Raw genomic sequence first — 15,246 nt, 5'->3', positions numbered from 1 at the left:
TGGCTTTCCTTTTCCATTTTTCTGATATTCTGGTACATTTCAAGTTAATGAAATCCACGGATCAAAGAACAATGAGTTGTAATCCTGTTCTCCCATCCCACAGCTACTGAAACATCCGCTCCATGTGGTGTGGAGGATTGAGTAGTGAAAAGACCAGCCGGGAGGCGTAGAGTTTAGCAGAGAAGGTCCACAGCCCCGAAACAATGACGCAATAGTTTATTGCAGGTGAGGAACAGGTGAGGAAGAGGAGAGGGTGACAAGCGTATTGCATGGATAGAAACTGAGGCCCCGGGAAGCGCAAAGAATAGCCCTGGGGCACAGTATCTGACGTCACTAGCAGCTCTTAGACGTGGTCCGCAGGGCTCCCAAACCGGGCGGGGGTGGGGCACGCTCGTGGCACCTGCCGGGCCGCGGTAGCGCGGGCAGCGGGCGAGTGGGCGGGCCGGGGCCGGCGGAGCCTGCTGGGGGAGTTGGGGGTGGGGTCGGAACGAGTTTCCCCGCGGCTGCGTTTCTGGTCGGAAGCCTTTGTGGAGCGCCTGCGTCCCTAGGGGGCGGGGGCGGCGGGGGCGGTGGAGGCGGCGGAGGCAGAGGGGGATCCGGAAGTCAACACCATGTCGAGTCTGCACAAGAGCCGGTAAGTGGCCAAGGGGGCTGCCGCGGCCAGACCGTTCCTGGCCAGGCCGCCCCTTCTGCCTCACGGAGCGGGGCGCGGGTGCGGCCAGGAACCGGGAGCCCCCAGGTAGTGAGTCTCAGGCGCCCTCTCCCCAGCCTCGTTGCCTGTGGGCCTTAGGGGACACACACGGAGGCAGTTCTGCCCTGGGGTCATCGCCCCTCTCCCTCACCGCGGAGCCCTGCTTTCCTCCTGGTGTCTTCCTCGTTCAGGGCGTCGGTGCCCCGTTACCTCCCCTTTCCCCTCCGTTCCTGTCTCTCTTATTAATCCTCAGCCCAAGTACCCTCCTTCCTCCAAATGCTCCTCGTCCCGCATGCCCGTTTCTTACTAGAAAAGAGAAAACCTGGATTCTCCAGCCTGTCCCCTCTCCCAGGCCAAATACCGCAGCATTGGTTAAATTTTGCTCACTCCAGTTTTTCTGCAGGACTTGCTTTTTAAACCTTTTGTCCTTGCTCCTGGGTTGGCCCAGAGGTCTTCAAATGGTTGTATTTTTGAGCCTGGAATGATGCTTGCAGATTACACAGGTCTGTTGTCTAGGGATCAAATTACTCCTGGTCTTAGGGTTCATTGAATTCAGATAAGTGGCCCTGTGGGCTGAGCCTGGCTGGCAGGAAGTGCCCAATAAATGCCATCTCATCAGATATTACAATTTTCTAATTTCATGGTGCTTACTTGAGAACCTCTAGACAAGAATACTGTGTTTCTGGGCTTAGGGGAAGAAGTGATCTATAATTCTCTGGTTCCCCAAAGCTGCCTTTGGCCAGCTTGATTGAGCTTTGCCATCTGTACGTCCTGAAGGGGAGGGAGGAACAGGTTGGAGACTGGTGGTTTGAGGGAGCTGTGGGCTTCAGGAGCGGTCACTAAGCCTGTCAGCTCAGGGTCTGGGTGTATATCATTTGCCTCTCCCTCCCACCTTCCAGGATTGCAGATTTCCAGGATGTCCTGAAGGAGCCCATGATCACCTTGGAGAAGCTTCGGGAACTTAGTTTTAGTGGTAAGAGGCAACTTTCCATTTTCAGGGTTTTCCTGCAGCAACACTGTGGCAAGGATGGAGGGGGTTGCGCCCAAGGAAGGCCACATCCGGTCAGTTCTGGGGGCCAGGCTGCCTCTTGGGGCATTCTGCATTCTGTGGAGCTGAACAACCAGTGACTGCCCTCAGCTTGGAGGGGGTTTCCAGGGGAGTGGCTGCTACAGTTAGCACACCTGCAGGCCGTAGGGTGTTCACGGTGCAAAAGTGACGTCTATTACTTCCTGAGAGTAACTGGAGAGGACGAGGATGGGGATGGGAGCGGGGAGCAGACTTTTGGAGTCGAGTTGGGTCTCCCCTCAGTCCTTAGCAAGCTCCCTGTGTTGTAGAATTGGGTTAACTGCAGAGTGGTTCCTGGTTCTCTCCCTGGCTTGGGATCAAAGCTGACTAGGGAACCTGAACTTTGGTTGGTAAAATTCCAGCCTGGAGACACTGACTTTAAGTTGCTGAGCCTCAGCAGTGTTTGACTTTGCCCTCCCTTGTACAGTTAACCTTCCAGCACAGAGATTTTTGCTTGGCTTTAAAAATACCCCAAAGTATTCTGTGTAGCTTTTGGTCACTGCGCTGCCCTGGTAATGTTGTCAGCAAGGAACTCTTGAGTTGCTCCTTTCATCCCCGTGCAGTTTCTGAGGTGGGGGCATTAGCTCCTGTTCATGCTATTAGGGATACCGGAGCAATAGCTGCTTTGGCAAGGTTCCTGACAATATTGCAGGAGAAGTTTGTGTTTCTGTTCAGAAGTGATATTTAGGCCCTGAAGTTCTTGAGGGGTCTTGGGATCTGTGCTAGGCTGAAGAATCCTCCCCAGGCCTCTGGGGAGGCTGTCTGTGGTAGTGGTTAAGAGTTTGGGCTCTGCAGTCAGATCTGTGTTTGAGTCCTTGATTGCTCTGTCTGTACAGATAGAATTTCTTTATTTGTAGGATGAGGACACGAAGCTGATCTTCCCTATTTACTAGGGTTATAATGAGGAATAAGTGAAATAATGTCCATAAAGCACAAAGCACTGGGTATTCATAGCTTAGTTTATATTCCACAAAATACTTATGTAATATTTTCTATGTGCCATGCCTTATGCTGGGTACAATATAAGACAAATTTGGTTCTTGTCTTTCTGGGGTTTACCGAGTGGTAGGGGTTACAGATGTTAATGAAATACACAAGTTACATCATGATGTTACAACTGTGACGGATGCTAAGAAAGGGAAGTCATGGAGCCATTACTGTTTATAATGAGGGACCTGACTTTGCTTGGGAGAGATGGTGGTTGGTGGATGGATTAGCATCTAGTCTAGTAATCATTCTTACAGAAAATAATTCTTGAAGAAGTACTTCTTGCCCACTCCACTCCCTGCCACTGGCTCCGAGGTGGAGGGCTGGAGGGTTCTGGGGCTGTGGCCTGGGGTGTGACCTTTGCCTGCTGTGTCCACAGGCATCCCCTGTGAGGGCGGATTGCGGTGCCTCTGCTGGAAGGTGGGTGTGCCTGGGGTGGGGCTTCTGCTCTGCTGAAAATCCTGAGGTTCCTGCATGGGCTGCCCCAACCCAAGCCCTTCGTCCTGTTCTGCACCTCTCCTTGCTTGTCTGAGGAAGCTTTCCTGGGAAGTTCTGGGTTTTCTGTTTCTACTGGCATCCCCTCCAGGGTCCCCTTGGGGATGGGACACTTCGTACTGCCAGGGAAGCCGTCTGCTTCCTGGTCCATGCAGTGCAGTGGAAGTGATGCTCATTGGGACAAAAGAAAGCTGTGCTTTGCCCAAAGCTGTAGCCGAGGTGGGAGCGAAGGCCCAATGTCTTGGTTTCCAGCCCCTTTGAGCATGAGGTTTTATTATCATTTGGAAGAGTCTGTGTGAGGAAAAGCAGGGGAAAGGGCTGGTTTGGGATAAAGGAAGAGGGAGGCAATGGGGAGGAAAGGGAGGCTATACCCACGCCTGTGCTTCTGGGTTTCAGTCCATCATGTCTTCTCTGGGCTTTAGCAGACATTTCCCTTGAGGCCTGTCAGCCTCCACCTACTGTCCAGGGTTGGGCTCGGGGAGTAGCCAGAACTTCGCTCTCCTTCCTCTTTCCAGATCCTCTTGAACTACCTCCCCTTGGAGAGAGCCTCATGGACCTCCATCCTGGCCAAGCAAAGGTGAGACCTCAAGAAAGGGGAGTGATGGGAGGGCCCTTGTATCCGACAGAACAGGTAGTGCTGGGCCCGTCCAGCTCCCCGGATGAGACCCTTAGGAATCATCCCTCTCATCCCTTCTCTCTTGCAGGGAGCTCTATGCTCAATTCCTGAGGGAAATGATTATCCAGCCTGGCATTGCCAAGGCCAACATGGGTGTGTCCAGGGAGGATGTGACCTTCGAGGACCATGTGAGTAGGGGTGGGCAGTGGGGGCTGAGGCTGTGGAGTGAGGTTGGGGGCAAGGCTGTTGCCCCACCCTGGAGGACAAGTGCAGCCAGTCTCAGTCCCCTCTGGTCCCTTGCAGCACCTCCTTTCTGGTATGGCCACTCAGCCCCTGTAGGCGGATATCTCTCCCCTCTTCACCTCAGGCTCTGGGCTGGGTCAGGACTAAGTGACAGCTGGGGTTCCAGGAGTGGGAGGCACTGAGGCAGGTCCTCTGTGTGCATTGTCTCCTTTCCTCCTCATGCCCATTTCTTGAGGAGGAGTCTTTGATTTTATAATTGAAGGAAGTCAGAAAAGGGAAAGAGTGGGGGTAAACTGCCTTTCCGTGGCCTGGAGCAAGCATTCAGTGAGCACATGTAACATGCAATGTTCTAGAGCTGCAGCAGTGGACAGAGCAGTGCTGGGGGCTGCAGGGCTCAGCTACCAGCTGTGGAGTTTGGGGATGATTTGGGCGGCTGCGGGAGGCCGGTGCTGCCCCTCAAGGAGTTGGCAGGCTATCTCAGAGCCACAGCTGGGCCTCTAGTGGGGTACTTGGTTGCAGGGCCACTGCTCAGGCCCCTGACCGGTATCTGCCCCTCGGGCCCTGTCTGGGCCTAGAACAGAGCAGCTTCTTTCCCCCACCAGCCCCTCAACCCCAACCCTGATAGCCGGTGGAACACGTATTTCAAGGACAACGAGGTGCTGCTGCAGATTGACAAAGATGTCCGGTAAGAGGGGTGGGGGCCTGCGGTGGGCATGGGACTTCCAGGTATTTCCAGTTACGCCCTTGCCCTGTCCAGCCCAGGCCCTGGTAACAATAGGCTTGAGAAGGGGTTGCCTGGCTCTCCTTTCTCCCTGCCTTAGTTTTGACTTTGCCGCTGACGTTTATGGATTTGTCTCATCACTCCTGCAACAAATACTCAGGCCCCACTGTATGGCAAGCTCAGTGCCAAGGTCAGGGCTGAACACAGAATTGGCAGATATGATCCTTCTGCTTAAGGAGCTCAGAACCTGGCAGAGAAGGTGGAAAGACAGTCACCAAATAGGTCTTCCATGTAGTTAAAGTGTGTGGTGAATGCTCTGAAGGAGGCATTCAGGGTGCTTTGGGGCCTTCAGAGAAGCCTGCCTGAAGAAGCGGTGTTTCAGCTCAGGGCGGAGGAGTCAGAGCCCTCGGGGAAGAGAAAGGGAAAGGCCCTGGTGGGCAGGGAGCTGACTGTGGGGCGCCCTGGGAGCTCGGAGCTTGGCCCGTTCCAGGAGCAGTGTGAAGGCCAGTGGGGTGGAAGCCACACTTACGGGAGGCAGGGGTTGGACCTTGGACTTCCCAAGGAGGTGGGTGGTCATGCAAAGGTTTTAAGCACAGGAGTGACAGAGTCAGACGTGTGGTTTTTAAAATATTTGGCTGCAGCATGTGCGTTCGTGGGCTTCTCCACTTGGGAAACAAATGTGGAAACACTGGCTGTGCTGTCCTATTGGGTTGGTGAGTCTGGCAGCGGGTGAATCTCCCACAAGGCTGGGTGAGGAGCTAGAAGGAAGGCCTGTGTGCCGTGGAGCTGAATGGTTAGAGCGCGGGTTCTGGAGTCTGTCCACCTGGTTTCAGTTCCACCTTCCCCAGTTGTCAGCTCTATTTCCAGCCCTTCAGCACCCTGTGTGCTGCTCCTCTGTGCACGTTTGGCCCAGACCCTTTTTCAAACGGAAGCCCAGGCTAGGGTGGTGCAGCCAGGATGCAAGGGGGCTCTTACCTCCTTCATTCTCAGGCTGGTGTTGGGCAGCCTCTTTCCACAAGGTGTTTTAACAGCCCTGTTTAAGTCAAGAAACGTGTCTTGAACCTGGTTCTGGGGACACAGGTTCTGTCTCACACCGGTAGTGATTGTAGCATGACTACATGGAATTTTGCAATGTGCTGTGTATAAGAAGTCTGAAGAATGTGCATGTGCTGCGGTGCATATGTGTGAGAACCTTTACGCCTTAAGCTTAAACAGTGATGTGTGCCAATTATATCTCAATAAACTGGAAACAAAACAAAACCAACTTGATCACATTCTAGAGATTGTCTCCCAGCTTGCTTTTTCCTCTCTTTGCCATCTTCCCACGTCAGCTGAATAACACTCTGTTGTACAATGTGTAACTTAACCTAACCTCTTTCGCCATTTTAAACCACACAACAGGTAACAAACATCCTATACATTTTAGAGTATTTTTGACATGGAAAGATGTTTGTGGTTTAAGAGAAGAGTTGAATTGTAAAACCATAAGGACACTTAAATATATGGATGTTTATATATGTATCTGCAAATATACATGAGAATATGGGTGAATATATATGATGACTATGTTGCTTTTCTAAAATTGTAATTTTTAAAAATAAAATGTTATTTAAAAGAAATTATAAAAATGCCTTTTGGGATGCTGGGGCACCTGGCGGCAGGGTGCTGATAGAAAGCCCCAGAGCTCCACCCTGAGTAACTACTCTCTGCTCTTCCCCCTTGTCAGGAGGTTGTGTCCAGACATATCCTTCTTCCAGAGGGCCACTGAGTACCCTTGCCTCCTCATCCTGGACCCCCAGAATGAGTTTGAGACCCTTCGTAAGCGGGTGGAGCAGACAACGCTGAAATCCCAGACAGTGGCCCGGAACCGGAGTGGGGTCACAAATGTGAGAGCCAACCTGGGGGGCCCAAGGGACGCCTGTGACAGCCCTTTCCTCCTTGCTTCCCTTGGGCCACCTGCCACCAGGCCCATGACCATCTTGCCTTGGCAGTTTCCCAGAGAGAGCAGCCTTGGTCCTGCCAGGGGCTCGTCTGGGGCTCCTTCTGAAAGTCAGGCTTCAAAGGCTGGGTGTGACGGGCGCAGGGAGAGGGCACTGCTGGGCAGCAAGGGAGCTGCACTTGCAAGCTTGCAGCGGAGATGGCTCTTGAAAAGTAACTATGTCATGTGTGATGGGAAAACGTGATGGGTGCGATGATCGGGGTGGCCTGAGTATCGGGGCAGACTTCCCTTGGGAAGGGACATTGAAGATGAGGCTTGAAGAACTAGGAGGAAAGAGCCTTCCAGGTGGAAAGGAGAGCATATGTGATGTCCTCAGGCAGGAGAGAGCAAGGTGTGTTGGAGGAATAGAGGGTCCAGCCTGGCAGAGATAGAGAGAAGGGGGAGGGGAGGGCTGTGGAAGATGCAGTGGCAGGCGTGGGGCTGGGGTGGGGCGGAGGTGGTGGTGGTTCTGGTGGTGGTGAGGCCATGAGGGGCCTTTGTGCTGAGGGCTCGGGGACCCTTGCAGTGTTCTGAGCAGGGCAGTAATGTGATTCAGGGCTGCCTTTGTGAAAGGTTGCTGTGGGCACTGTGGGGATATTGACTGGAGGGGATAGGAATGGAGGTGGGGAGGCTGCTGGGCAGCAGCTGTGTGGTCCAGGCAAGGGCGGGTGGGGATAGATCTGAAAGACTTGGGAGGTGGAATTGATAGGACTTGTGGGGGGCACGTCATGCTGAGTGTTTGAACCCCTGTCTTCTAGCACATTTCTGAGAAACTGTTTGTCATTAAAGTATATTATCTTATTCTTTAATTTACATGTGTGCTTTAGTACTGCTGTCCTCCAACACTAGAAAAATCCTCTGTACCCTCCAACAAGCCAGTGGCAGATGCTATTGCAGAAGCTCTTTCCAAGTGGAATGACGGATCAAGGCTCTGTGTCTCTAGGAGAGCAGTGGTTTTCTGCTACAGGGGTGACAAGGGCAGTTACAGCTGATCCCAGAGTTCTCCGTGCCCAGGACAGTTGGGTGAACAGGAGGTGCAGAGTGCTTGGCTGGATGACTGTGTGGCTGGCTGTGTGCAGGTAGGCTGCTGACATCCCGGCTGTGGGACGAGGTGGAGACCTGGATTCTGTCATTCATATCACCACAGTAATTAGGGTCTGAGAGGTGAGCTCTAACCCATTTGAGGTTTGGACCTGGTCCTGGTGGCAGAGAACCTGACCAGAAGCTTCATGCCTAGACCTCTGGACTCACGGTTGGCAGTTCGAGTTACAGTTGGCCATCTGTTTACTATAGGCAGGTAACGCAGGCTTACCGTCTTGGGCCTTCATCTCCTTTTCTGTGAAGTGGACATAATCATTTCTGCCCTGCTGGCTTTTGAATCGCTTGGAGGATGAAATGAGGTCATGGCTGTGCAGGTTCTTGGAAAAAGCACTGGGCATTCTCCGAGGCCTGGACCTCAGGTTGTGGAGTCTGCGAGTCTGGGTTCAAGTCCCAGTGCCACTTAATGTGAGGCATTGGATGAGTGACGTAACATTTCTGAGCCTCAGCTTTCTCACTGTTAAGTTAGTATTGAGAGGATATTCTAGATTGTTCAGAGGATGAAATGGACAAATGCTTATAGGGCACTGCCTTGCATATAGAAAGTTGGTAAATGCTAGCGATGTGTGTATCCGTGTGTGCACATGTACACACTAGTGCATGTTCAGTGGGAAAGGGGCTTTAGTGACTTCAGGACCCTGTGCTCCAAACACTGTCCGTGCCCGGCTTTGCCTGTAGCTCTCCTACAGGTAACCCCACAAAGCTTCTGAGGGGTCCTGTTGGGCAGCCGCTGCTGGGGACTTCGGCTGTGCTGCATGAGCCTGTAATAGGGGCCACCTCTTTATTTGTCTCCCAGCTTTTTCTTATGAAAAATTTAAAATGTTCAGAAAAGTTGAAAGAAGAGTCCAGTGCACACCTATGTACTTGCCACCCAGATCCAGCAGTTGTTCACGTTTTGGCGTATTGGAGCGTGTTTCACAGAAGGCAGGCTGCGGCTGCCCTGCGCCCTTACCCTCACGTGCTCCGGCAGGCACCTCTGAGTGACCTCCTCCTCCTCGGCCTCTCCCATCTGTGAGGGTGCACGGTCCTTCCACAGGAACACCTGACGTCCACTCCGTGGTGGATGTCCTCAGTTGTGCCAAGAAGATCTTTGTTCTCCTTCCAAACCAGGACCCAGTCAAGGCATAGGCGTTGCATTGGGATCCATGTTTCTTTAGTCTCTCAGTGGGGACACACCTCCACTTATTCCCCTCACTACAGCATTCCACGTTTTGAAGTCTTGGCCAGTTGTTTGTTTTTGGCATATTAAAAGTTTTTTTTTTTTTAACTGAAATATAACTTATATGCAGTAAAATGCACAAGTCTTAAGTATTCGACTAGGTAAACTTTTTCTTACGTATGTACCTGTGTAACTGCCGGCCATATCAAAATGTGGAACATTTCTATCATCTGGGAAGTCCCAGTCAGTACCCCTCACCTTGAGGTAAGCACTCTGCAGGCTTTTATCACCATAAGTTATTCTTTAGTCCAGCGGACTTGTAGAGGAATGTCTCACATTGTGAATCAGTCTGTGTGTCCTCCTGGTGTGCTGGACATGTATTTCCCAAAAGCTGGAGCTTAAGTCTAGGCTTAACGGTAAACGTTTCTGGTGAGAACACACCGTCCACAGTGCCACTCGCCTTGTTGACAGGCTCCTCCTCTTCTTCCCCAGATGAGCTCCCCACACAAGAGCTCTGCACCGTCTTCCCTGAATGAGTACGAGGTGCTGCCCAATGGCTGTGAGGCCCATTGGGAGGTGGTGGAGCGGATCCTATTCATCTACGCCAAGCTCAACCCTGGCATTGCTTATGTGCAGGGCATGAATGAGATCGTGGGGCCCCTCTACTATACCTTTGCCACCGACCCCAACAGCGAGTGGAAAGGTAAAGGGGCTCTTGGCTGCCCACGTCCTTCGTAGCTGGCTCCCTGGACAAATGGGCCGAGGAGACCTAGACTACTGGGCTTATCTGGCTGTGCAGCTCACCTCCCCTTTCTGGTCCTCCGTTTCCCTCTGTTGGATGAGTGGGTTGGCCTGGATCATCTCTGAGATCCTTTCTGGCTTGGACTTCATAGAATGTTGGAAGTTTATAGAATTTCTTGGTATTTGTGACTGAGTTTCTGGTAGAGGAGATGAGATGCATATACAGGAAGCTGAATAATAGGAAGGATTTAAATAACTAATGATTTGAGAAATGTCATCAGAAGAGCATGTCACCTATTGAGTGAGTGTACAGTGGTGCCAGATGGGAGAAGCCAGAAGTGATGTCCCTAGTCCAGGGGTGGAGAGTGGTCAGGGACAGGGGAGGGACCGAGCCTGACCGTGAGGGCGGGTGACTTGGAGAGGCTCAGAGGTGAAGGGAAGAGAGATGGGTGGGACTCGGGAGGGTACCAGTTCCCTTGTGGCTGCCCTCACGCTGCCCGTCTCGCCAGAGCACGCTGAGGCAGACACCTTCTTCTGCTTCACCAACCTCATGGCTGAGATCCGGGACAACTTCATCAAGAGCCTGGATGACTCACAATGTGGCATCACCTACAAGATGGAAAAGGTGTACTCCACCTTGAAGGATAAGGATGTGGAACTCTACCTGAAACTGGTGAGGACCCTGGGACCACACAAGCCAGGGCAGACAGGTGGGAAGGGCAGAGGACAGCAACCTTCCTGGGCATCGGGGGCTCAGGGCAAGGTCTGGCTTGATCCAGGGGTTGAAAGTGGCTGCTACCGCTCGGGAGCACTGGCCGGCGAGCTGGGGCAGGACTGCGAGCCAGCAGGCTGGGAGTGAGAGGGCGGGGCTTCAGCTCCTGTTGGGTGCCAGGCGTTTGCTGTAGCCTGGATGAGTTTGGCCTCCAATAGTCCTTTGAGAAAGGAAGTATGGCCTTCATTTTTAAAAATTAAAAATAATCTAAAAAATTGTTGAAGTGGTATCCCATGCTTATTTATGTATAAACCTTTATATATAAATAGATTTTGTGAATAAGAAAATATATAAACATGTCTTTTTAAACAAATGTGGAATTATCTTTTTGTTGTTTTGTAACACTTTTTCAATTAATGATCTTCACTGTGACCTGAGGGCTCATCTCTGGGGAATAATTGTCTTGTGGGGTTGCCATATGGAGCAGGTAAGTGAGATAATATATTTAATATGCCAATAAGCACAAGGCAGGTTTGTGGTAAGTGCCTGATAATGGTCTCTCTGTCTGTATACAATCCAAGGTTGTAATCTGTACTGTTTTAAAAGAATTTGAGCCATCACTTATAAATCTAGAGAGCTTACATAAAAATCTGGGTTTCTGGCTTCTCTTGAAAAATCAGAAGATCTGACAGCATTGGCTGGCAGCAAGCAGCAGCTGCCCCCCAACCTAGCGAGGCTCTCTAGGTGGCCCAGAGTCGTCCCCACTTAGCTTACCATTACATGGCCACCCACCACCCCACCCCACACCTCTGTCTCCCCAGCAAGAGCAGAACATCAAGCCCCAGTTCTTCGCCTTCCGCTGGCTGACTCTGCTGCTGTCCCAGGAGTTCTTGCTGCCTGACGTCATCCGTATCTGGGACTCCCTCTTTGCTGATGACAGCCGTTTTGACTTCCTCCTCCTCGTCTGCTGCGCCATGCTCATGTGAGTGTGGCCACGAGCGGAGGGCTGGGCAGGGGCCGGTCTCCCAGGGCTGGAGTGGGCCTCTGGAACTGTCGGGTGAGGAAGGAACGGGAGGGCTGGCTGGGTTGGCCCTCAGCAGCCGGGCCTCTGCACTTTTGCTGCTTGTTTTTTGTAGACTGATCCGGGAGCAGTTGCTGGACGGGGACTTTACCATAAACATGCGGCTCCTGCAGGTAATGGAGTTTGGAGAGGCAAGCTCAGTCTTCAGCCACGAGGCAGATCCTTACCACGCACCCACCCATGCCAGCTGCTGTGACAGGCTGGGGTCAGGAGCAGTAGAGTGGAGCAGGGCTTAGGAGTCAAGACCCCGGAGGCAGATCTGGGATGGAATCCCAGCTCTGCCACCTGCGTGTGGTGTGGCCTTGAGAGAATGACTTGTGCTGTACCCAAGTTAATCATACTGGCACATGGTAGCACCCAGTACATGGCTGTGCTCGGTGGTGGTTGCACTTAGACCTGGCGAAGGAAAGATTGGGGGCATCATGGTTAGAAACGTAGGCTCGAGGGTCAGAGAGCTTTGGGTTTGCACATCTCTTCTACTTTGCTAGTCATGTGACCTGAGCCAAGTGACAACCTCTCTAGGCCCCAGTTTCTTCAGCATGTGGGCTGGGTTTGGTTTTCGGTAACAGATTGACCAGATCTGTAAAACAGGTGTAACCACAGTAACCCCTTCATCAGAAGGCCGAGGTGCCTCAGTGATCTGATGCACGGACAGGGTCCAGACCAGTACCAAGGTCATTAACCATGCAGCTCAGGCTTTGGGGGCAGGATGGGAGCAATGAGGCAGGGCAGTTCTGAGGGGGGGTCCTGTGGGGCCCTTTGGATAGTACTGGTGGGGTTGATTACGTTAGTGCTGCAGTGGGTGTGACATTAGCTACTGTGGGGGTTTGGGCAGAATGTGGGTGTATGGTAACCTGTGGTCCCAGTCCCCGAGGCCCAGGGTCCAGCATGGTGACAGATCCCAGTGGGTGTGGCAGAGGGGGTGAGGGGTGAGCTGACGTCAGAGATACATTGTTGGCCTCTCCCATGTCCAGGATTACCCCATCACAGATGTCTGCCAGATCCTACAGAAAGCCAAGGACCTCCAAGACTCAAAGTAGCCTGGAGGCAAGAGGCCCAGTTTGGGAGAGAAGCCACCGACCCTTGTGCCCTGGCTTCTGGGACATGCAGAAGCCTGTGGGATCCCAGCCCGAGGGGAAGCTGCAGGACCGGCCTGCTGCAGGCCTCCTCACCGCGGCTCCCCACCTTAGGCCGCTCCCGCTGGGGGCACACTGTGCCATGCTCCTTCCTAACCACCAAGCCCCAGTTCCCACCTTCTCTTCAGCCCTGGGACTCTGCCCAGGTTGCTGGGCAAAGCTGGGGCTCATGAAGTTGTTCCCTGGGGGCTGGGGCAGATTGGGGGCCCCGGGAGCTGGCACGGGTCCCTCCCTGCCTCTGCTCTCTGCTCCCTTCCTCTCCTGCTCTGGTCTTCTGGGCTCAGGTCGGGGGGAGGTGCTTGGCAAATGAGCCAGAAACAACTTCTGGGCGTTGGTGCTCAGGCTTCTCCAGGGGGAAGGGGACACTGTGAAGGAGCTAAGAAGCTGCCGGGCCCAGGTCACACCCCCTGTCGCTCCCCCACTCTGTGAGTCTGTCTGTAGTGGGTCGGTTTGTGCGTGTCTGTCAGTATGTGAGGGAGGTGAGGGTGCCTTTGGTCCCTCTAGGTCTGTGCTTCCCCTTTCCTGTCTACCTCTGTCTGCCTCTCTTCTCCCTCCACCTCTTTCTCAGAGGGTGTGTGACTCCCTCACTGTCTGCTCCTCTCTCCATTGCTCTTCCTTTGCCCTTCTCTCTTGGGGTGCCTTATCCCCAGCTTCTTACCCCCAACCACTGCCATGAGCCCCCAGACAGAATGAGGAGTCTGGCTCAGCAGAGCCCCTGGCGGTCAGTCTTGGGCTCTGCACCCTGTTCCCATCCCCCCGCCTGAGGCTTGCAGGTCTCCCAGGCGGGGAGGGAGTCCACAGTGCCTCACCGGAGGGCCGGGAATCTGCTTCCCTCGACAGAAACCTTGGAAATCAAAAGCTGCTGAGAAATGATGGTCCGTGAAGCTTTCCGCCTCTTACCTTCTGCCCCGAGATGGAGGAGGAGGAAGGAGAGCTGGGTCTTCTAGAGATCCCCCCAAATGCCCTTCTCTCCCAAAGGGAAAAAGATACGAAAGCAGCTCTGTACCAGGGGCTGGGACCCAGGGGCTCCGGAAGAGCAGTCATTCCCATGGCTTTGCAGGTCCCAGCCCATGGCAGGTGACTCCCATAAAGGGCAGGTGGGCCCAAAGGGGGCTTCCCAGGGCCGGGCACAGCTGATCTCAAAGGGCTCGGGTCCTGTTAGTGTGAGGAGACCGTGTGTCTCTCAAGCAGGCTGAAGGAGGTGCTGGCCTTTGGGCACCTGCTTGGGCTGTTCCCAGGATTTGGGACAGGTGTATTCTGAGCGGGAGCAGCTGGCTACTCCCACTCCTGGGCTGTGGGAGGAGTGGGGTTATTGTGACCAAGTCCCCAACCTCCTTTTGTGAGGATGCAGGTGGTTTGGGTCTGGAAGTCTGGGTGATGTAGCAAGGGCCCTCAGACTGGTGGGCAGGCACCCTTTTGCCCCCCCAGAGCCTGAGTCTAGCAGCCAGGACTTCCTGCTTGCCTAACCAGGCCTGGCTGGGGGCCAGGAACAGTGTTGCCCAGTGGTTCCTTTACCAGGCCACCTTGGGTGCTGCTGGGACTTTCTGCGCTTGCCTTTTTGCCCCCTCCTTTCCCAACACGTAATATTTGGGAGATTTTTACTATTTATTCAGACTCCTGATTATTTATTGCAGATTGGCAAGTGCTTGGTTTGGGGATGAATGGTTGGGCTGGGAAGGTTGAAAGGAGTTGGAGACAGTCTTCTTGACCTTCCAAGGTCAGAGTCAGCATCCTTCCCCTGCCTTTTGGGCCTTCCTGGTTTTCCAGCAGGTCCTGGCTGGGAAGGCTCTGAGTTCTGTCCTGGAACTGAGTGTATGGTAGACAAGACAGCTGGTATCCTTGCCAGACTTCAAGAGCCCACCAGTCTGGATCCCTCTCTTTCCGGAACTTCTCAGCTGGTGGTTCAGTCCCAGCTTTGACCCCCTTCACAGCCTGAGACTTGGGCCACAGCCTAGGACCCAGCAGACTGTGCCCAGACATCTGATGCATTCCCTCTTGCCTGTCCCCTGCCTTCTCTCCTGGGGCCATACTACTTGAATCACTGCGTCTAATTTCCTCAGTCCCAGACCTGAGTCCAGTGCCCTCTCCTTCACTTTGGGATGAAGGTTAAGAGCACAGGGATGGTGTCCAGGTTAGGTTGAGCTCCCCAGTGGGATCCTGTCTGAGGGAAGGACCTGCCCTTGGCGATTCCTTCTCCTCTTCCCTCCCCCCGGACTCTCAAGGGAGGTGCCCAGAGAGCCAGAGTGCCTGAGGCTTTCTGCTTGGGAAGCTTCCCCCAGGACTTTGGACACTTAAGGACTGGGCTGTATGGGCTCAACAAGTCTCATTCCAGAGGGTCAGAATGTTAGTCTGCTTGTTTTTTCATCAGTTTTGTTCCTTGAATCAATGCTATTGATGACAAATTGTCTTTAATAAATCATGTGTTCTTTGTAATGGGCATTGGTGCTGTGATGGACTGAAACATCTGAGATCCCAAAGCAGGAAAATAAAGTTTGAGCAGGGGTGGAGTCAGGAGGCTCTTA

General features: G+C 53.2%; 1 protein-coding gene across 4 annotated transcripts; it reads left to right on the top strand.

Moving 5' to 3' along the window:
- The first annotated feature begins 553 nt into the window (after positions 1–553).
- Positions 554–15,161, top strand: TBC1D13 (TBC1 domain family member 13). 4 transcript variants are annotated; one of them, XM_037008001.2, is made up of 13 exons: positions 554–634; positions 1,591–1,664; positions 3,124–3,164; positions 3,755–3,816; positions 3,944–4,043; positions 4,701–4,783; positions 6,546–6,705; positions 9,547–9,597; positions 9,691–9,757; positions 10,305–10,468; positions 11,329–11,489; positions 11,644–11,701; positions 12,563–15,161. In XM_037008001.2, exons 1-13 carry the CDS (start codon positions 612–614, stop codon positions 12,626–12,628), a joined length of 1,110 nt encoding a protein of 369 aa, XP_036863896.1. In that variant the 5' UTR covers positions 554–611; the 3' UTR covers positions 12,629–15,161. The 4 variants fall into 4 exon arrangements, with proteins under 4 accessions (XP_036863896.1, XP_036863898.1, XP_017513798.2 ...); XM_037008003.2 differs by lacking the exon at positions 9,547–9,597; XM_017658309.3 differs by having other exon boundaries at positions 9,547–9,757.
- The last annotated feature ends 85 nt before the right edge of the window (positions 15,162–15,246 follow it).

This window comes from Manis javanica, chromosome 2, assembly GCF_040802235.1.
Source record: "Manis javanica isolate MJ-LG chromosome 2, MJ_LKY, whole genome shotgun sequence".
Classification (NCBI taxonomy): domain Eukaryota; kingdom Metazoa; phylum Chordata; class Mammalia; order Pholidota; family Manidae; genus Manis; species Manis javanica.
The sequence above is the reverse complement of the archived record's forward strand: the minus strand, read 5'-3'. Positions and strand labels throughout refer to the sequence as shown.

Coding starts and splice junctions, on each gene's coding strand:
- TBC1D13 (XM_017658309.3), top strand. CDS start 612: ATGTCGAGTCTGCACAAGAGCCG. Junction 635..1,590: donor TCGAGTCTGCACAAGAGCCG/GTAAGTGGCCAA, acceptor CCCACCTTCCAG/GATTGCAGATTTCCAGGATG. Junction 4,784..6,545: donor CAGATTGACAAAGATGTCCG/GTAAGAGGGGTG, acceptor CCCCCTTGTCAG/GAGGTTGTGTCCAGACATAT.